This window comes from Felis catus, chromosome A3 (genome assembly GCF_018350175.1).
Source record: "Felis catus isolate Fca126 chromosome A3, F.catus_Fca126_mat1.0, whole genome shotgun sequence".
Taxonomy (NCBI): domain Eukaryota; kingdom Metazoa; phylum Chordata; class Mammalia; order Carnivora; family Felidae; genus Felis; species Felis catus.
In genome coordinates, this window is record NC_058370.1 from 138,231,264 (window position 1) to 138,252,439 (window position 21,176).

At 55.4% G+C, this 21,176-nt stretch overlaps 1 protein-coding gene across 2 annotated transcripts in view; it reads right to left on the reverse strand.

Moving 5' to 3' along the window:
- Nucleotides 1-21,176, reverse strand: part of TRAPPC12 (trafficking protein particle complex subunit 12) — an 82,666-nt gene that overhangs the window by 13,176 nt on the left and 48,314 nt on the right. The window contains exons 7-10 of one of the 2 annotated variants that reach the window (XM_045055023.1): nt 8,913-8,985; nt 6,655-6,728; nt 1,458-1,556; nt 942-1,082 (exon numbers count right to left, since the gene is read on the reverse strand). In XM_045055023.1, coding sequence (XP_044910958.1) covers nt 969-1,082; nt 1,458-1,556; nt 6,655-6,728; nt 8,913-8,985 — 360 coding nt within the window. In that variant the 3' untranslated portion in view covers nt 942-968. Of the gene's footprint in view, nt 1-941; nt 1,083-1,457; nt 1,557-6,654; nt 6,729-8,912; nt 8,986-21,176 lie in introns of those variants that run through there. The other variant, XM_003984542.5, reaches the window with a different exon arrangement.

A 21,176-nucleotide genomic window follows, 5' to 3' on the forward strand; every position in this document is an offset into this window, starting at 1 on the left:
GGATATTTCGTTTCGATAATCAGCATGATCCCAGGCATAGCACCGTATTCTTTTTTTCTTGTTGTTTTTAAAGGTTTTATTTTTTTAGGGTAATCTTTACACCCAGCGCGGGGCTCAAACTCACAACCCCGGGATTGAGAGTCACGCGCTCTAGTGGCTGAGCCAGCCGGGCGCCCCCACGGCACCGCGTTCTTACACGGACGGTCCTGCTTTGTCTGCTCAGTGACCCCAAAGGACACTAACGAGCATCCACGGCGTACAGAGACAATGCGGCTCAGTTCGGCGGCTTGCCTGGGCTCACCTGCTAGCTAAGCACCAAGAACAGACAGAAAGCTGGGTCCTCCAGCCTCTACGGTGTGCATTCCTCAGCATCCGGTTTAGCGAGGGTCACCCTTAACGGCCCCACAACAGAGGCTCCTGAGTGCCCTGGGAAGGACTCCGAGACCACAGCTGGCCTTCACTGTCAGGCTGTCCCTGCAACCCGTCTGTGCTCCCCAGGAGCAGTATGGGTTGTGGGAGGAGGAGAGAGGTGCGTGTGGGTACGTGGAGTGAGGACGGGGGTGCACGCGTGTGTGCGTGGAGTGAGGACGGGGGTGGACAGGACCCACCTTTGGTGAAAACCACCTGAGCTCTGGGCTTACAGAGACTCTGTTCGCCGGATCTCTGGGACCTCGGGCGGGTGACTCAACCACAGGGAAGCTTCAGTTTGCTAATCTGTAAAGTGGCCGGCAGTACCCACGGCGGGGCTGGCTGGGCGTGGCGCCTGCTCAGGGCGAGTGGTGCTCGATGTACTTCTGACCCTTCTCCGACTTTGCTCCGGGGTGTTATGGCAGAAAGCCCTACGCCCCGAGGGTGGGAGGGGGGCAGAGGCCCCCTGGGCTCAGCCCACAAGGGTGGGATTGCCGTCCTGGGAGAGACAGGAGTGAGGAGGGCACTCATCACTCCGTCGCCAAGGGGTCCAGGAGAGCTCATCCCGGATCAGCGATGCTCTTGGCGAGAGGGTGTCGTCCCTCCCCTCGTGCACTGCTGGACCGCTGCTTCCAGATGTGCGTCCTTTGTGCCTCCGCACACATTCGGGTGCCCTTTCCAGCAAGATATCAGCAAGTTACGCTAGTATCGGCCAAGCTGAAAGAACACTCTTGGTGGTTTTATCAACCCTTTTCCTACTGCCACAGGACGATTTCTAAAATAATCTGTTTCAGTGCCTTGCCCATGAAAACCTGTAAATTCACATTTAGCAACACGGCTTCCTAATCACATCAAAGCCAACGGGACTTCATACCATCAAAACGGAGCTACTGTGAAAAACTCAACCTTTTAACAGACACCTGACACAAAACGTTTTCTGTCTATTTCCTAAAGACGGAATTACCACGGTGTCCCAGGCCACCCCTGTAGGGCCCACCCCCTGTAGCTCAGGTGCCCGGCGGGGGGCGGGGAGGGGGGGGAGCCCGTACCTGTAGGAAGATCCGGCCGATACCACTCAGTAGCTGGGGCTCCTGCTCGGGGTAATACTGGATGACTGAGCGATAGGCGTCCACAGCCAGCACGTAATCCTATGGGGACAGAACCCGAAAGAGCATTTTGGGTTAGGAAGATCACCGTTTTATGAAATTAGAAGCTCAAGTGCCTGCAGACTCACATGTGAAGATAGGGCACGTCGACCCGCGAGCCGGGAGGATGCGGAAACCCAGTGCTGGGCCTGGGAGGTGGGCGCAAGCCTGCCTGACCACGTGGCAGACGGGACCCCAAGTTTTGTTCGTGACCAGACTCGGGAAATGCCTTCCTCTCCCTCAGGGGCTGAGGTCCATCCTGCTTCCACTTTCTAAATAGCAATTAGCAATTCACTGGACTGTCGCTTTCTTTCTTGACAAAATTAAGTGAGTTGGTGAATTTCACCTTGTCATCACTGCCAATGACATAAACCAAATTTATTTATTTTTCATTTAATTTTTTAAATGTTTTTGAGAGAGAGAGAGAGATAGAGTGTGAGTGAGGGAGGAGCAGAGAGAGAGGAAGACACAGAATCCAAAACAGGCTCCAGGCTCCGAGCTGTCAGCACAGAGCCCAACGCGGGGCTCGAACCCATGAACTGTGAGATTGTGACCTGAGCCGAAGTTGGACACTTAACTGACTTGGCCACCCATGTGCCCCTAAACCACATTTATTAATAGCATCTCTTAAATGTTTTCTATGCTAAAAGTTGAGGAAAAGTTCTTATGTTTAAACAGAAACCCCCACCAAACAACTTAGCTGAGAGCGAGCACGAGACCCAGGGCAGGCTCGCTGGGGAGAGTGCTGGAATGTGGTGCGGGTGCTCTCTGAGCGCACCAGGGAGGTGTACATGGGGCACTCAGCAGGCTCCGCTGGCCATGGTGCTTGGCCGTGCACCCCAACAGCTGCCGTCTCTCACTGCGTCGGGAGCACCCTTCACGCTGCCCTGGGGGACCGGGTAGGGCCTGACCATCTCTGCACCCCCTGCTGTGCTCCCAACGCCGGCCCACTGGGACAGTAATGGAACCCCTGTTCGTCGGTAAGAGGCGGGACCAGTCACCCAGGACACAGCCCTTGGCCCCTCTCAGGTCCCCCAGCAAAGCCAGGCTCTCCAGAACAGCCGTGATCTCTGTGACGTCTGCGGAGCAGGCTCTGTGACGGGCGCTGTGCTGTTCCTGAGTCCCAGCACACGGCCGGCAGGAAATGCTGGCTGCAGGCACTTTTCTCCTGGCTTGGTCTTCATTCCTCCACATTCTCAGTTACTAGCTTGCTAACTGGAATGGTGATAGAGACAGGTGACAAGTAAAATTTCAGTTTAGCAGGAAAAGAGTGAAAACCTTTCCAGTCGGGCCCTTTCAAGGAAAACCCATTAAGACAAATTTTACTGAAGGTGTGGTGCTCACGAGGAGCCTCACAGCACCTGCCATCCTTTCCTGGGGCCCCTGCTGCCCACAGCAGGGCTGTGCTGTTTCCAGTGCTGTGTGTGCACACGTGTATAAGCAGGCACAAGTGTGTCAGTGCACTCACAAGTGAGTGCAAGTAAGCGCATGAGTGTCATGCAAGCACGAGTGTGAGAAACCAAGCCGGTGCATGTGTGTGCACAAGTGTGAGCACAAGCATGAGCAAGTGTGTGCAAGCATGAGTGTGAGAAACCACGGAGGTGCGTAAGTGCACAAGTGTGAGCACAAGCATGACAGCAGGTGTGGGCACGGGGGGTGCACAAGCATTAGCAAGTATGTGCATGCAAGTGTGAACGTGCAAACGTGCACTACCGTGTATGCATCAGCGTGTGAGCAAGTGGGTGTGTAAAAGCATGAGTGTGAACAAAACATCTGTGTACACGTGCATGCTAGCATAAACGTGTGTAGGTGTGCGTTTGCAAGCATGAGCAAGTGTGTGCATGCTAGTGCAAACGTGGAAGTGTGCGTGTGGTCAGGTGTGTGCATGAGGTGTGTGTGTGTGTGTGTGTGTGCTCAGAGGCCCCTCCCCTGGGGGAGGCTGAGGCCCCAGCAGAGGGTGCTCGGGGTGCCCCCACAAGCATGAGGCCTACACCCAGACGCCTGCTGGTGGGGAAGTCACCTGCTGTGATTCAACACCCAGCCCTCGCTGTTGGTTTCCAGTCAACAGAAGACCCTTCTGTCGTTGGTGTTAGCGCCCGAGTGTCACTGATCCAGGCCAGTCCACGTGCCGCAGGTCCTGGCTTGTGCGTCACTCACTCTTCCGAGCTCCCAGCCGAGCCGGAGCCAGGACTTGCGGGGCGGTACCTGCCCACTTCTGGCTGGCAAGTCCGGGGAAGCCATCGTCGCCGTCTGACAACCGTGTTTCAGTGCTTGAGGCCAGGAGTCCGTGTTTCCCAAGATAATGTGCCGTGGAAAGAACTAAGCAAGGACCCCTGACGGAGTAACGGCCCCGTGGATCTATGAAAACACGACCGCCTGGGAGAACCCTCCAGGGCGGATCCGCAGGCGTGGGGGGCGCGCGGGAAGGCTGGCTTCCCCGCGAGATCACTGCGGTCCCGGTGCCGCTCTGGACGCCCAGGAGCGGCCGCAGCCTCGGGCACGGCCTCCGCGATGCTTCCAGGGGCCCTGGGCTCAGATAACGCGGGGGTGGGTTGCAGAGCTTCCTAAGCTGACGATCACTGCCGGAAATGGCTTGCTTCCTGGAAGCGGAGGAAATGCGGCCCCTCGAAAGGAAAACGCTCAAGGTCGCTGTCCCACTCCGCCCCGCTGCAGACCACACAACCGGCTCTGAGGAAGGCCGCGAGTGACCTGCTCAGGGGGATGGGCCTGGGTCGGCTCGGGGCGTACCCGTCTCCCTTCAGCAGCTCCGCCGGCTTGGAGGCCGTGAAGCAGGGCTCACGACCATCTGCAGCCAGAAAGGGTTTGCGTGGGGAGACTGAGGCGGGAAGAAGCTGGTCCACGCGCCTGCACGGTCCCTCCGTGACCTGAGGCGCCCCGACGGGCGGCCCAGGAGGGCGGGAGGGGGGGGACGTGGGACCCTCCGGGGCGCACCTGAGGCCGCAGGCACATCACCCTCAGGGCCGACCCGCACGGGCGCCCCGCCCTCCGCGAGTCTGGGGACGAGAGCTGCATTTGAGACATCACACCGGTGGACACGTCCCGGGGCACGTCAGACACGTAACCGCGCCCGACGTTGTCGTGCGGACACGTCCCCGGCCACGTCACACACGTAACTGCCCCGACAGTACGTCATATGGACACGTCGCCGGCCACGTGACACAAATAACCGCGCCCCACGGTACGCTTTGCGGGTACTTGGGGCTGAAACGTCCGCTTCTCATCAGAAGGAAGTTAGTATTTATTTCCCCGTAACAGAGCCGGCCCTCAGAGCGAGGAAACGGCCGAGTAGAGGGGCCACCGGCGGCCGCGCACGAACCCCATGGACAGGACCCCGCAGTGCCGCGCGCGCTCACCCTGGCAACAGGGCACAAACACTCGGAGACCTTTGCCAAACGTGCACTTGAACTCAAGGAAATGAAGATTCGTCTAAAATCTCAAATTGCATTCATCAGAAAGCATTTTTGCAGCAATAATATGTTCGGTATGGAGTCCCAGCGAAGTCGGTAGAAAACTTACATTTGGTGCTTAAGGGCATTGTTACCACCACGGCACAACAAAGAAATCCTCCCATAATGTGCTATTAACATCTTAACAATGCAAATAAAAGTCGGCAGGGGGACAGGTAGCGTCCCTCCTGGGGAGTTTTGGCCCCGTGACTGAAGACAAGTCAGCCCTGTGAATTTCCAGTTTGCTCTCTCCGCATCAGCAGCTGGCTTTCTGGGGCGGGGGACGGGGTTCCAGGAGCTGGCGACCGTCCTCAGCAGGCTAGGGAGAACGGCCTGCTTGGAGGGCATCCGTCCACGCACATGCCGGGGGTGGCCCGCCCTGGGGTGCGAGACGAGGGACACGGTCACCGCAGGGGCGGCCAAGCCACGCTGTCAGAAACGCCAGGTGTGCGGACTGAAGGGAGACCTGAGCTCCTTGGCCGTGTGTGCCTGGGGGGCAGGTGGGGGGCTGCGTGAATGTCACAGCTGCGGGTTTCAGAGATACCCGCTCTGTGCCTCGTTTTAGAGCAGGCGCCTGGGGCTCCGGGACACGCAGGGTGCTGCGAGGTCACTGTGCCCTGGTGTCACGCCTTTACAGGGGCCACCGGGATGGGAGCCGTGCAGGCTGCCCTACAGCGGGTTCAGGCCACACGTCCTCCTGACGGGCACGGGGCGGGGCTGTGCATTTATGCCCGCGGCCAAGCCCTCTGCACTGTGCCCAGGACAGGACCCGCTCACAGGGCTGCGCGCCAGGGCCAGCCACAGAGCTCTGCCACCCTATCAACCGCCTGCTCTGCTTTGCTAAAGATTAAGCTCAGGAATCACCTTGGGCTGACCTGTGGGGGACTCAGAGACTCGGTCTCATAAGAGCCCAGGTGTTCGCACCTGGGTGTCCGAGGCTAACGGATTCTTGCAGCGGCTCTCGGCTGTCTGCTTCCCCCCTGCAGCTGCGGCAGGGCTTCTGGGGGTGTGGGTCCCTGACCTGCCTGCCGGGGGAGCCGGCGGGGGGGGGGGTGCGGTCAGGCTCCTGCCAAAGTGAGGAGCCAGACACTGCTGTTTGGCTGGCGAGGGCCTGCTGGGGGAAAGACGAGAGAACAAAGGACCCAGGCGTCCATTCGTCCTCTCCGATCTGCGAGCTGCCTCCATGGGGGCCGAAGGCTCTGGGTGGCGTCCCTGAGACACAGGTCTTCTGGGGAAACCTGTCTCCCGATACCACAAGCATCAGTCAGCAAGTCCTGCCAGGACCAGGGGAAACCCTTCCTCTAACACGGGGAGAACAAGGGCTCCCTTTCTGGGATGGAGCCCAGAGGAAAATATGAGAAATGCGGGTGGGGAGGGGGAAAGGGTGGGGGGAGGGGAGGGGAGAGGGAGAGAGATGAGAAAGGGAGAGGGAACGAGAAGGAGGGGGAACGAATGATGATTTTAGTTAAATCGTCTAGACGCAGGTTTGAACACTTCAGCGTGGCAGTGTAAACTCTACGCTGTGCTGAAATTTGCTTCCAAACATGTTAAATGGGTCCAGGGCGAGTCCGGGAACCCCGTGGCTGCCCGTGGACGTCTCCTCACCACGGACGCCCTCTTCTGTACCCACGTACCTTCATCAGGAGCAGGCAGTTTGCCATGGAGCACATCACCCGGCCCAGGCGGGACCGCCACAGCCGAACGGAGGCTGCAAGAGAGGGGCAGTGGTGAGCGTGTGCCAGCTGGAGGCGAGCCCTGGCCGTCAGCGACGGTCCTGTGACTTCTGGCCTAGAAGGTCCCCTGTCACCAGGCTGCCGAGCACAGGGCATCAGGCCGGTGCTCTTGGCTCTGGGAGGAGAACGGACGAAGAAGTGACACAGCCATGAGAACAGGAAGGTGGCCGGTCAGCTTCAGGGCGGACAGGAGACCACATGGCCCAGCCACGGTTACCTGCCTGGGGGGCACAGGGCACGGGGCTGAAGGGTGCCCGCACGCTGGGCTCCACTTTACTGAGGTCACCTTCTCAAGGCCTCCGTTTCAGAGCCTTTTAAACGGAAGCGGCAACCGCTGTCCTATCTGTGTTGTGGACCCTGTGGGCACCATCGTGGTGGCAGCGAGCACCCTCCCGTGTGACGGCAGGGCGGCGATGACGCAGAAGCAGAGGTGGCTCCCTAGCAGGTGTCTGCCCGGTGGCGGCTGCAGCGGCCCACAGGCCCAGAGGACAGCGGTGCCCGAAGGACCGTCATTCCGTGAGCCGGCCGACCCTGCTCTGCCCATGTGCTGCCCTTCCCATGTGCCAGGACCAACGGGCGGGTAGGATAACACCTGCCCAGAAAGTATGCTTATTCTCGGACCTGCTTAAGAACACAATAGACTTAATTGCTAGAATTAGGAACTTAACTCCCTGCGCCTTTAAGCGATTAAAAACATATCAGGTGCTTACAACATCATTTTTGTGAAAAGAAGAGTTCTCAACAGTATCTTTTGTTGATGAATACAACGTGTGGTCTCACCGAACTGCAGTTTATCTCCACAGACTTGTTTCTTTTTTTTCTTTTTTTTTTGCGGGGAGAGAGTGAGCAAGAGAGAATCCCAAGCAGGCTCCCTGCTGAGCACGGAGCTCAATCCCACAACCCTACGATCGTGACCTGGGCAGGAATCAAGAGTCTGATGCTTAACCGACTGTGCCATCCAGGCTCACCCATGGCCCTCTTTCGTGTGCTAATTCCAGCTCTGGGAGGAAGCCCCCGTTCACCTTCAAACTGTTTATCTATTATGACCCTTAGGTACCCGAGAAGTGCTTTCTGAGATCTAGTGATTATCTGCGAATTCCCAAACTGGCACCCAGTACGAGAGGATGGGACATCTGAGGGGGAGTGATGCCTCCTCGCTAACTCAGCTGCAGTTACATGACTCAGAAGTGCATTTGCACACGTGCGCGCGCACACACACACACACACACACACACACCCCTACAAACCTGGCTGTCCTTTGGGATTTCTCACACAAAGGACACTGTATTTAAAGCATAAATGCAGCCCAGTGCTGCTGGCCCCAGAGGCAAACTTCTCCTGCCCATCCCACTCCCCTCTTCTCTCAGGGTCACCACCGCCCCCTTCTGTCAGGGTCACCACGCCCTTGGGGGCACCAGTGCAGCTCCCTGCCTCTGGCAGCTGCAGAGGAAGCACCGCTCGCCAGGATAACCCACGCTGGCCGGTGGTCACGAGAGCTCGCTCTGTGTGGGGCACGCAGGGGCAAACGGCGGAGCCCCCGGAGGTGCCACAGGGCAGGTGCTGTGTGGAAAGGAGAGGGGCGGCCCTGAGGAGTCAGCGGCGGGTGAGGGGCCTCTCGGGGGCACCGATCGAGTTGGGTTTTGAAGTGTAATTAGCGGTTCATCCCGAACGTTCTCAAGAAGTTACAGCCGGGATGACCTTCTCCTCACTGGCTCCCAGCAGCCTGGGGCTCAGGGTCATCCTGGCCTCCTAGACGGCGCGCGGGGCCCCCCTTCCTCTCCTCTCCCGCACTTTGGGGCCCCTGGGTGCCCCTCTCTGCCAAGGCTGTGGCTCTGGAGGGCAGTCCCCACCCCAGGGACGCCCCTCCCCCAGGAAGGCTCAACTCCTCTCTGTCCCAGCACCTGCCTGCCGCGGGAGCTGCGCTGGCTTCCGGGACCTCTGGGTGCAGTGGGGCTCCTGCACCTGATGGGGCTCCCTGCGGGCAGGCCTCGTGCCTGGGCTTGCCCTTCCTGTACCAAGAGCTCCAGGCCTGGCGCCTGGCTTCCCAAACAAGGGCGAGCCAACGAATGCATGGAAGGATGGAGGCCTTACTAAGGGGGGGGGGCACGAAGAAAACCGCTGGGGCTGGCAGTCGCTTAGCGAGCAGTCTGCGCACTGACCTCGTCTGTTCTCCGGTGTGATGCTGTTCACACTTCCGTCCTCAGCCAAGCCCTGCTCCAGATTTGTCAGGATCTACGGCAATTCCAAACGAGAACAACAAAATCGTGAAAAACGAATTTGCTTCCAGACTTTGTCGTAACAGATTCTAGGAGACGCAGACTTCTCTGTATGAAAACCAATTTGTCAAGGAATGTCCCACACAGACGCCTTTTACACGTCAGCACTCAGGACACGGAGGTGGACGCGGAGAGGGGGCCGCTCTCCAGCCGGTGGTGGCGTCTGGGTCTAGGATGCTCGGAAGGCACTCGAGAGACCTCAGACACAGAGGAGACGTCCTCTCTTTTTAAGAAAGGCGGCCAGTGTGTTACACACGAGGATGATTGTTAACTTCAGAAACGCCAGTCTTGCCCCTCTGCTTGCCCCCCTCAGCCGTGGGCTGTGCGGCCTTTTGAAATGTATCAAATATATTCTGAGCACCTGTCCCCTTACATCGTTTGTATTGTTTGGTTAATGACTTCAGGTTGCTTTGCATGCTTTGGCTTTTCCTGAAAAGAAAACACGACGGCTATCGCTGTAATGTGAGGAGGGGACGTGAGCGGCAGGAGAGAAAGGCGTGGAGAGGAAAGGCTGTGCGTCGGGAGACCCAGCGTTAACCGACGAAGCTGTGTCCCAGTTGCGTCATCACTGACCTCAGGGGCAGGTGGTCTGGGGAAAAAAAAACCTTCTGTTTACGGGTCACCTTGCCAGTTAACATGTCCCCAAATGACCCACCCCAAGAGGGGACGCTTGCCACCCGATGAAGAACCTGCTTTGGGCTTTCGTGTGTGGGGTCCCCGGGGGCAGAGCAGAGGGCGAGTGGGGCCTCTGCGCACCTGCGAGGGTCCCTGCCTAACGCCAGCTGGAGCACAGCCTCTGTGAACAGCCCGGGCCGCCTCGCTGGGTCCAGACACTGGGTTCGGAACCGGAGCCGCGAAGGTTCTCGACTGGGTCCAAACCAGGTCACGTGACATTTTTGGCTAATCTTCTGATGAAGAATCATAAGAACAGAAACAGACTAGGAAAGGAAGTCTTGAGGGCGCTTAACCTCCGGGGAGAATAGAAGGCGGACAGGAAGGGAGAAGGGGCAAGAGTTACTGAAGGGGAAAAGGTGGCCCAGCACCCTCCTGGTCCCCAGGGCCACCCCCAGGGCCACTGGATGGGACACAGGGGAAGGGGCGGGAGTCCACGCACAAAACCAACCACGACAACCGAGCCGGAGAGAAGGGGCCTCGCAGAGGGGGACCGCACACCTCGTGAGGGCAAAGTCACCGACTGGTCGTGTGCCTCACCGCGCGTCATCTGTGCCGAGGACCCGCCTCTGGGGCCACCTTATCTGCGGCCTGGACTGAACCACGAGGACGGTGCCAGGAGTCCAGAGGCCGGAGCTGTGACTGCGGGGGCAGGTGGGAGGGGGGTGGGCTACTCTGGGCGCCAACAGGAGAGGACACGTGTCCCGGAGAGAAAAGCAGGAGTCCCCGCCCCTCTGGCGCCAATACGACTTTATACGGTCCGAGCGCACTCACCTCCAAAAGCTTGGTTCTGTGAAGGAAAGCGACAGAAACACCGCCACCCAAAGCCCGAAGTGTTTAGTCCGCAACCGTGGTGAGGTGTCCCTTCCCTCCCCCATCCCTCTGTCCCTGACAGAATGACCGAGGCCCAAGTCCAGGTAAGACACTGTCAAGCATCCTGGTCTGCTCCCCAGAATGAGCAAGGGGGACTGCACCAGCCTGGCCCACAGGAACACCACATTTACACCTGCCCGCAGGTTTGGGCACAGTGGTCACACGCATGACCCTGGAATCTGGTACCGTAAACCTCAGGTTCTGGTTTGTATGCCTGCGGTGTGGCACCAGACCCATCAGGCTTCTGATGGGCTTTGGGTGACGCTCTGGGGACGACGGTCTGGGGACCACAACTTGTAGGAAAGCTCCGGGGAAGGAGTCTCGCAGCTCTTGCTTTGCTGGGCTGCTGCGGGCTACAGGTGGGGTAGTTTTGGGGAATGGGTTTTGTACATGGAGCACCCAGGGTACAGACCACTGGGGGCGGGCCCTAACCCAAGGGCCTGAGTTCTCACTAGTAACCTACTGGAGACCAGACTCAAGGGAGAGCAGGTCTGCCCTAGCGGGGCTCAGATTTCTCTAGAAAGTCCTGTGACCTACCTGTCCCACCACAGTCTCCTAGGGGAACTTGTGGGAAAGAGGCTTCGCAAAGCAAAAAGAGGCTTCTTGGAGCTGTTTCAAGCCACTCAAGGGGGACTAAACACTCCCATGGACCAGGCTCTGTGCTCAGTCGCTTGTCTGCATCCCGATCTAACCCGCACGCAGCCCCGAGGCAGCGGGTGACACCCCTCATCTACGGCTGAGGGCCTCGAGGCTCACGCGGCCCAGTGACTCTGCCGGGAAGAGACAGGTGCACCTGGGAAGCTTCCCCATCTGCCTGACTCCGGAGCCCTCCCAACCCCTGCCTGTGGACACAGTGTCCCTTCAGGGCTTCACACCTTGAAACAATGCTCTCTTCTCTCCATGTGGATCACAGAAGGACAGAACACACGACGTCAAGATATACAAGCGAGGAATACAGAACTCCGGACCTCCTCATTCCGCTGATGCCCACTCTTTGCTGGGCTCTCGGGCACGAGTCAGGACCAGATTGTCTGAGAACTTCTGTGGCCTTGTGCTTCACTTTTGGTGCATCAGATTTTATTTTTAACGTTTATTTATTTTTGAGAGAGAGAGAGCATGAGCAGGAGAGGGGCAGAGAGAGAGGGAGACACAGAATCCGAAGCAGGCTCCAGGCTCCGAGCTGTCAGCACAGAGCCCGATGCGGGGCTCGAACCCACGAACCCTGAGATCATGACCTGACACTTAACCGACTGAGCCGCCCAGGCGCCCAGGGGCATCGGATTTTATACTAGGTTGCTGAGGGGTACAGTTCACATTCCCAAGTCGACATCCTGAGATTTGCAAAGTTGCAACCTGGAGTCTCTCTAAAGGTGTGAACTGCCACCCTGAGAAGAGTCAAGACACAAACCTTGTAAAACCCCAATGACAGGGACACTCTGGGGCTCCTCTGAGGGCCAGGAGGGTGAGCGTCTCCCACCCTGATCCTCAGCAACGGGGACCCTGCTGTCACCTCCTGCTTGTGTACTCTGACACACAAGGCCAGGAGCGTGAGTCTCTCCCAGCTGATCCCCGGCGACGGGGATGCTCCTGTCACCTGCTTGTGTACTCCGTGCACACACGGGCCCAGGAGCATAAGCATCAGTGGCAAAGGGCGGAGAGGCCGCCTCCAGCCTTTCAGTGATCTCTCTCTACTTGCCAATCACTCCCATCTTATCTGATGAAGCCACAATCAATTTGTTCTCTGCTACAGCGGCAGGAAAGCAGGCAACGGCACCATCCGGGTCAGGTGAGGCCTGGCAGGGCAGACGTTGTCAGCATGCCGATGGCCAGCCTCCTGGAGCGTTTCCCTGAGGAGCTGGCTAGTGAGGGCCAGCTGAAAGACATCAAGACTTCCTAGAGACAAAGCTGTCACCTCTGCCTTATTAGCAGTCAGCCGCAGAGAACCATTCCTATCAACACTCTGGAGTATGTTTCTTTTGCACAAAAACATACCTGACCCTCCGGCTTCTTCAGCTGTGGGGGTCTCTAAAGTAGCACTTCTTTTACGAGGTTCCTTCCGCCAGGCTAACCTGGGACAGGTGGAGGCTGCTGGGTTGTGGGAAGGATGGAGCTGAGCTCAAGACCACGCGGGGCACGTCCGTATCGGCAACGACCCACACCCCAATTTACTTTGGCATCGTTCCTTATGGACCGTGTCTACTTCTGCAAGTGGTGTTAGAACTCTGTTCCCTTGGCTCTCTCCCAACTGGTCTGTAAAGATCTCTCAGGACTAGCAGCAGAGACGGGCTGCAGAGAAGCCGGAGAAGGAGGGACTGCGGGACAGAGGCACCTGCTGTCCTGATGCGATGGTCTCTAGCTTGCCCGAGGCCCGGGAGCACAGCAAATTTGAGATCAAGGAGCATTTCACCTTCACAGATACAATCACACCATCCAAACATCTACTAGTCTACCACATTCTTCTGCATCAAAGACAGCAGGGAAAATGGGTGCCCTGGGCCACCTGGTAAAGGTCACAAGTGACGTCCTGCTCAAACTGGGCCCCCTGTTACAATTCGGGACCACGGTCTAATCTCAGGCTCCCTGGCTGACTACAGAGAGTCTGTAACCACTGTCTGGGGAAGCTTCCACATTAGGGAAAGCCTGGCCTCTTCTGAGCAAACGACTGCTTTCTAGACGCCGAGAACTGTGTCCTGACGCCGTTTCCCTCGTGGCTCTGGTGACCAGGAGTCAGACCTGCTTTTTGGCTCCTTTCCTGTTACCGCTGTCTCAACTTCACCTTCTCTGTCCTGCGGTCTCGTTTAACTTTTTTTCAACAGAAAAATGCCTGATTGTAAAGTTAAAGTACGCTGACACAACTACGGCTGAGAAAATAAAAAAGAATAGAACGGCCTCTGTTCCTGTTACCCACAGAGCTAACACAATGCTGTTCTCCCTTCAGCGGATGTTGTTTACAGGAGACCGTACTGCCGTAATAAATCTGTGGGCTGGCTTTGAAAATGAGCATCGTGTGTGAACATTTCCCACGTCAGGGCTGTGGAGTTAGATGACTGTTTGGAAACCACATCATGCCTTGACACCCCAGGTCCGGGCCTGCTCCGGGGCCCTTGTGTGCGGCTGCCATCTAAGGCTGTTCCTTCTCACTTGGGGAATCCATGCTGGGATCAAAACTGTGAAGAGCTAGCTGACTGTTGCTGGAGACACAGCTGTCAGACGGCAAAGCTCACAGTGTGTTATCTGCACACACAGTCACAGCATATGGTCACAGTGTGTTATCCGCGCACACACACAGTGTATTATCCGCGCACGGTCACAGTGTATTGTCCACACACACGGTCACAGCATATTATCTACACACACAGTCACAGTATATTATCTGTGCACACAGTGTATTATCTACGCACACAGTCACAGCGTATTATCTGCACACACGGTCACAGCATATTATCTACGCACACGGTCACAGCGTATTATCTACACACACAGTCACAGTATATTATCTGTGCACACAGTGTATTATTTACACACACGGTCACAGCGTATTGTCTGCACATGGTCACAGCGTATTATCTACACACACAGTCACAGTATATTATCTGTGCACACAGTGTATTATCTACACACACGGTCACAGTGTATTATCTGCACACGGTCAAGCGTATTATCTGCACACGGTCACAGCGTATTATCTGCACATGGTCACAGCGTATTATCTGCACAAGGTCAACCGTATTATCTACACACACGGTCACAGCGTATTATCTGCACATGGTCACAGCGTATTATCTACACACACAGTCACAGTATATTATCTGTGCACACAGTGTATTATCTACACACACGGTCACAGTGTATTATCTGCACACGGTCAAGCGTATTATCTGCACATGGTCACAGTGTATTATCTGCACACGGTCAACCGTATTATCTACGCACACAGTCACAGCGTATTGTCTGCACACGGTCACAGCGTGTTATCTACGCACACGGTCACAGCGTATTATCTGCACACGGTCAAGCGTATTATCCACACACACGGTCACAGCGTATTATCTGCACACGGTCAAGCGTATTATCCACACACACGGTCACAGCGTATTGTCTGCACATGGTCACAGCGTATTATCTGCACATGGTCACAGCGTATCATCCACCCACATAGTCACAGCACATTATCCACACACATGGTCAGCGTGTTGTCTGTGCACACAGTCACACCGTATTATCCACACACAAGGTCACAATATATTATCCGTGCACACGGTCACAGCGTATCATCCACTCACACGGTCACAGTGTATTATCTGCACCCGTGGCAGTGCTCTCATGTTCTCACAGCCTGAAGCCCTCAGTCCCTTCCCAAGGGACAGCAACCTTCCACCGTCCTGGCCTGGCTTCCTGCTCCACGTTGACCCTGTGTGAGCATTTGATTCTACAACCACTGCTGACCTCTGGCCCGGAAAAACGACCTTGAGGACCAACAACAGACGCCATAGGAGCAGTGAGAGCACAGGGGACAGACAGCCCTAAGGGGAATGGGAACGTAGTAACTGCTTTCTTCCCAGAAACGACAACTCTAGTTGTGTAGACTGTCCTTGAGTTGAGCCTCTCAGACCGGCATCAGGGCTCCTGGCCAGTCTGAGGCCACCACATGCAGCCCCGGCCCGACTTCCCGTCCTGAAGCCTCGAGGGGGTGGCCCGGTTCTCCACCCACTACCGGACACCGGCGGCCACGCCGCGTCTGGGAGGGAGTCACCGAGTCCGTGCCCCAGGGCTCAATACCAGCGCCCGGGTCGGGCAGGAGGAGGGGCCAGGTGTGCAGGCCAAGGAAGGAAGGCTGGGGGAGGGGATGGGTGGAGGACGTCACCCGAGGAGATGTGACTCCATGTCCTGACCCCTCAGCAGCGGAGAGCCCCACCCCCTGGTCCTGTGAGCCCAGCCGCTGGCGCCACGGTCCCCGTCAAGGCGACACCCAAGTGTGCTGCCTGGGCCACGTTCCCAGGGCGGCAGGGAGTCTGCTGCACTCGGGGGAGCCCGGGAGACCGCAGCGTGACCTCACGGGGAGAGTCAGGACCAGGTTTCTGGGGCCGGGCGACCTGTTCTAGCGTAGGCTCCCCCACCCCCACCCGCTGTCAGACCCTGGTGACTCTTCCAGGTCTGCAAAACGGGGGCGCTATCACTTCAGACGGCTGTCGTGTTAACGGAGGGTGTAAAACACAGAGCACAGCACGTTATGGTGCGGGCACCGCTCACGTGGTCACGGTGACCCCACGACCACTGTGGGCGCTCGACCTGGCATACCCTGGGGGCCGCGCTCAAGGACACAGGAGAGAGCACAGGGATGTGGGGAGGGTCCTGGTCAAGAGCCTGAGGTTTACAGCTCTCCTGGGGTTTCCCATTGGCTGTGACCGACTCAAAACACCAGCCTGCTGGTGTCGGACGGAGCCTCGGAACCCTGTGGTCCAACCCCTGACCCCTGACCTCTGGTTTATAGGTGGAGAGCAGAGCGGATCAGTGGCTGTGCACAGAACAGACCTGTATGCAGGTAATGCATCCGTGCCCCTAACTTTACCCCGCCAGAGCAGGCTGCCACAAGAGTGGTGTGCGGGCCTTTAGTATTTTCAGCTTTTGCACTTTTTTTGTAAGTTTATTTTGAGACAGTGCGAGTGGGGGAGGGGCAGAGAGAGAGGGAGACAGAGAATCCCAAGCAGGCTCCACACCGTCAGCACAGAGCCTGACACAGGGCTTCAGATGCTTAACTGACCAAGCCACCCAGGCGCCCCTGGATTTTGTACTTGAGTAAATAAGTCCCCGCACGAACACTGCTTTCCTGCCACCTCACCCTGCGTGTCCACGGTATACTGGGGAATGGCTCACGGATCACGGGGCGGGGGAAGCGGAGCCCCGGAAACCGCGCTCACAGAGGATGGGGCGGGGGGTGGCGGGTGTCGTGCTCAGCCCTGAACTGTCGCGGGCTGTGCACACAGGTGCTCATACACATCTGCCCACTGACCTGACAGCGGGTCAAAGACAGACCACTCCCGCTTCAAAGCCCCCAGGGGCCTCTCCGGCTGAAACCACCCTCAATTATGCACGGGACGAGCTTGCAGGTAACACTGGCCTCTGGGGGGCAGGGGGGCAGCGTGCAGGAGGAGGAGAGCGGAAGCTCAGGGGCTGGGCTTCTTATCTGCCGGGTGGTGGTGGAGGAGCCGTGGGGGGCCCGCGGGCACCACCTTGCTCTGTGTCCCCCACCCCCTTCTCTTTACCACCACCAGTCCTGTCACGTGGGGCTGCCTCTGTCTTGGGAGGCGGGGCCAGGTTTTAAGTTGGAACACACGGCAGGTACATGTTGAGATTAGCCATGGAAATCCTTTTGGCCAGAGGCCAACACACCGTCCCTTCCAGGACGGGCTGCCTGTGTCCCTTCCAGAATTAGAACCACCCGCCCTTCTCTCAGTTCAGCAGCACGAGACGGATGGGCTTACATCTGGGTCGTGCCGTCAGAAGGACACCCACTGGCGCACGGCGCGGCCCCGTGACCTGGGCTGGGATGTCCACACCCAGGTGGCACCCGAGAGACCAGTCACGCTCAGGCCCCGGCAGCGGGTCCCTACACCGCAGGCCGCGCCGGGCCAGGGGCTCCCGTGGCGTGACCGCACTGGGCCTGCTCACCTCTCTGCCCTCATGAGCCGTCGGCTGTCACCGCCTGGCCACCCGGGGATGAAACCACCTGAGTGAGGACGGACCCCATCTCTGGGGGCCGGCCTGTGGGACCGGGGATTTCAGACACTGGTCCCGGGGCTCTTATTCGTTGGTTCAATCTACCACCAAACGCAGTAAGACGTGTTCGTACAGGCAGGAACACTGTCGGTCTTTCTCCCTTCGGCTGGGACGTGTCACAACGAGGGGTCGAATCACATGATCACAAGTTAGCTGGCCTCTCCGTGCCTCAGTTTACTTAGCTGTAAACGGGGGTAATGGAATCCCTACTTTACTGAGTTTGCATAAGGATTAAATGAGCTGTTATTAGAAAAATGCTGAGGAACAGAGACCAGTCCCTGACGAACACGCTGTATTTCAGGGGGAAGGGTACAGCAGTCTAGAGCAGTCGTGGAGGCAAGACCTGCCCTTGTCTCTCCCTACCCTGCAGCACATGAGATACCTCAGGACCAGGAAAACGGACTCCTAAAACGTCTTCTTTTCTCCCCTTGAGTCACTGGAACACTTGGAATTTTCTCTCAAGTACATAAAAATTCCCCTGATGCGATATGGAGGTAAATGAAAAACGTAATTAACAAAATCATCTGCGTACAGTTTAGAAAATCATTGATTTTGCGTTTCTCGGCAACAAGTTATACGCTTATGTCTGAAAATAGCTGTATCTTAAGTGTTTTAAGATTCAAGGAAAAAAGTGTTGGACCCTAAAAAAAATGTTCCCTGTCAACCGATTAGCCTACAAGAAAGAAGAGTTTTCCTGTCTCTCTGAAGTTATGCAGGGCGGAGGCTGTGAGGTGCCTGGGACACCTGCTCGCGCCGGAGTGAGGGCTGCTGTGCGGGAAGGAGCCCGTCCGCCTCCCTGCCGGGAGTCCTGAGGACGCCGGCATCTTGGAAAAAGCCCCTAAAACCTTCCTCAAGAATAACGAGACTGAAAGGAGGGACCGGAAAGATACACTCTCATTTAACACAGGGCCGTGTCGTGCTGCTGCCCTCACCGCTTGTGGTTACAGCTCTGGGCGCTCCGCAGATGCGACCTCACCTCGAGGGAGGCAGGAACAGACACTTCGCTTCCATCTAATGGTGAGCAGCCTGAGCGGTGGGGTGGCCCAACATCCGGAGGTGGAGAGACTCTAAGTCCCCTCTTTCTTCCGAATATCACTTCACAGCATAATCTGACCTGTGGATGCAGCTTGGTGCCTTCCGCGTCACTGTTAGCGTTCAACCAAGAACAATTCACAAAGCGCTTCTGAACCTTACCTGCCTTCAGAGTCAGCATTACGAATGCCAGTTGTCATCACACAGTAGGACTTGCTTTGATTCTGGAACATTTTAAACTACTACTTCCTTAAACATTGCTCCCGGGCCTCTGTGAGACACAAAGTGGGTGCTTGTAGGATTTGCAGGATGCGTGAAGGGCCTGAAGAGACATTTTGCTAGACAGAGAAGACACACAGGTCTGCCACGTTTAAGGGCATGTGATTCGTACACAAGAGAGATTTCCCTGCTTTTAATCTACCAAGGATACCGAGGAAGACTTACATGCCAACAAGTTGGACGACCCAGACGAAATGAATAAATTCCTAGAAACATATAATCCTCCAACATCGAACAAGGAGGAAACAGCAAATCTGAACAGGCCAACTACTAAGAGAACATTTCAGGCCAATATCCCTGATGAACATACATGCAAGAATCCTCAACAGAGTCTCAGCAAACTGAATTCAACTCTACAATAAAAGGATCATACACCACAAGCAAGTGGGATTTGTTGCAGTGATGCAAGGATGGTTCAACACCCACATATCAATCTGGCACATCACGCTCACAAAATGAGGAATGAAAATCCTGTGGTATCGCCACAGATGCAGAAAAAGCATCTGATACAATTTAAAAAAATTTTTTTAACGTCTATTTTTGAGATAGAGAGAGACATAGAGTGTGAGCGGGGGAGGGTCAGAGAGAGAGGGGGACACAGAATCCGAATTGGGCTCCAGGCTCTGAGCTGTCAGCACAGAGCCTGACGTGGGGCTTGAACCTGAGAACTGCGAGATCATGACCTGAGCTGAAGTCGGCCGCCCAACCGACTGAGCCACCCTGGTGCCCTGCATCTGACACAATTTAATGTCCACTTATGATTAAAAACTCTCAACACAGTGTGTATAGAGGGAATGTACCTCAATATAATAAAGGCCATATATGACAAAGCCACAGCTAACATACTCAACGATAAAAGATCGAAAGCATTTCCTCTAATATGAGGGACAAGTTAAGGATGCCCACTCTTACCATTTTTATTCAACACTTTTTTTATCCAACACTTTTTTATCCAACAATTTAGTGGAAGTCCCAGCTGCAGCAATAAGGAAAAGAAATAAATGGCATCCAAGTAATTAGGAAGTAAAACTGTCACTATTCACAGTTGATATGACACCACATATAGAAACCCCTAAAGCATCCACCCAAAAACTATTAAACCCAATAAATGAATTCATTAAATTGGCAGGATCGAATTCATTAAATTCAATTCATTAAAATTGGCAGGATACAAAATCAGTATTCAGAAATCTGTTGCATTTTTTTTATTTTAGTTTTTTTAATGTTTACTTATTTTTGAGAGAGACAGAGACAGAATGTGAGTGGGTTAGGGGCAGAGAGAGAGGGAGACACAGAATCCGAAGCAGGCTCCAGGCTCCGAGCTGTTGGCACAGAGCCCGACGTGGGGCTCGAACTCACGAGCTGCGAGATCATGACCTGAGCCGAAGTCAGACGCTCAACCGACTGAGCCACCCAGGCGCCCGTTGCATTTTTATATAATAATAACCAACTATCAAAAGAGCAATTAAGAAAATAATCCCGTTTACTACTGCATCAAGAAGAATAAAATATGTAGGAGTTAATATAGCCAAGGTGAATCACTTGCACTCAGAAAACTGATGAAAGAAACTGAAGACGATGCAAGTATACAGGAAGATACTCTGTGCTGCGGACTGGAAAAATATTGTCAGAATACCCGAAGAAGCCTACAGATTCAACACAATCCCTATCAAAACACCAACGGCCCTTCTCACAGAACTAGAGCTAAAATAAACGAAAATAATCCCCAAAGTTTGTACAGAAGCACAAGAGACCATGAAGAGCCAAAGCAACCTTGAGGAAGAAGAGAGGTACGGGAGTATCATGCTTCCTGGTTTCAAGACCTACTAGAAGCTACGGTAATCAAAACAGTTTGGTACCAGCACAAAGACACACACACACAGGTCAACGCAACAGGTAGCTGACCATAAAAGCATCGTTAATTGATCTGTGACGAAGGACACAAAAATATACAACGGGGAAAGGAAAGTCTCTCCAATAAATGTCAGGGAAACTGGACAGCGACCTGCAAAAGAGTGAAAGTGAACCACCTTCTTACACCATCCACAAAAATGAACTCAAAATGGATTCCAGACTTCAATATAAAACCTGAAACCATAAAACTCCTAGAATAAAACATAGGCAGTAAGCTGTAGGACACTGCTTTTGGTGATATTTTTGGATCTGTCTACTCAGGCAAGGACGATAAAAAAGCAAGAACAAACAAAAAGGACTAAATCAAACTAAAATGCTTTTGACAGCAAAGGGAATCATCAACAAAATGAAAAGGCAACCCACTGAATACACAGCGTATCTGATAAGGGGTTAACATCCCAAATATACAAAGAGCTCATAAAATTCCATATAAAAAACCCAGCCAGGCAGAGGGCCCGAAGAGACATTTTGCTAGATAGGGAAGACACACAGGCGGCCAACGGGCACACGGAAAGATGCTCAACATCACCAATCATCACGGAAATGCAAATCCAAACCACAACGAGGTGTTACCTCACACCTGTCAGAATGGCTTGGATC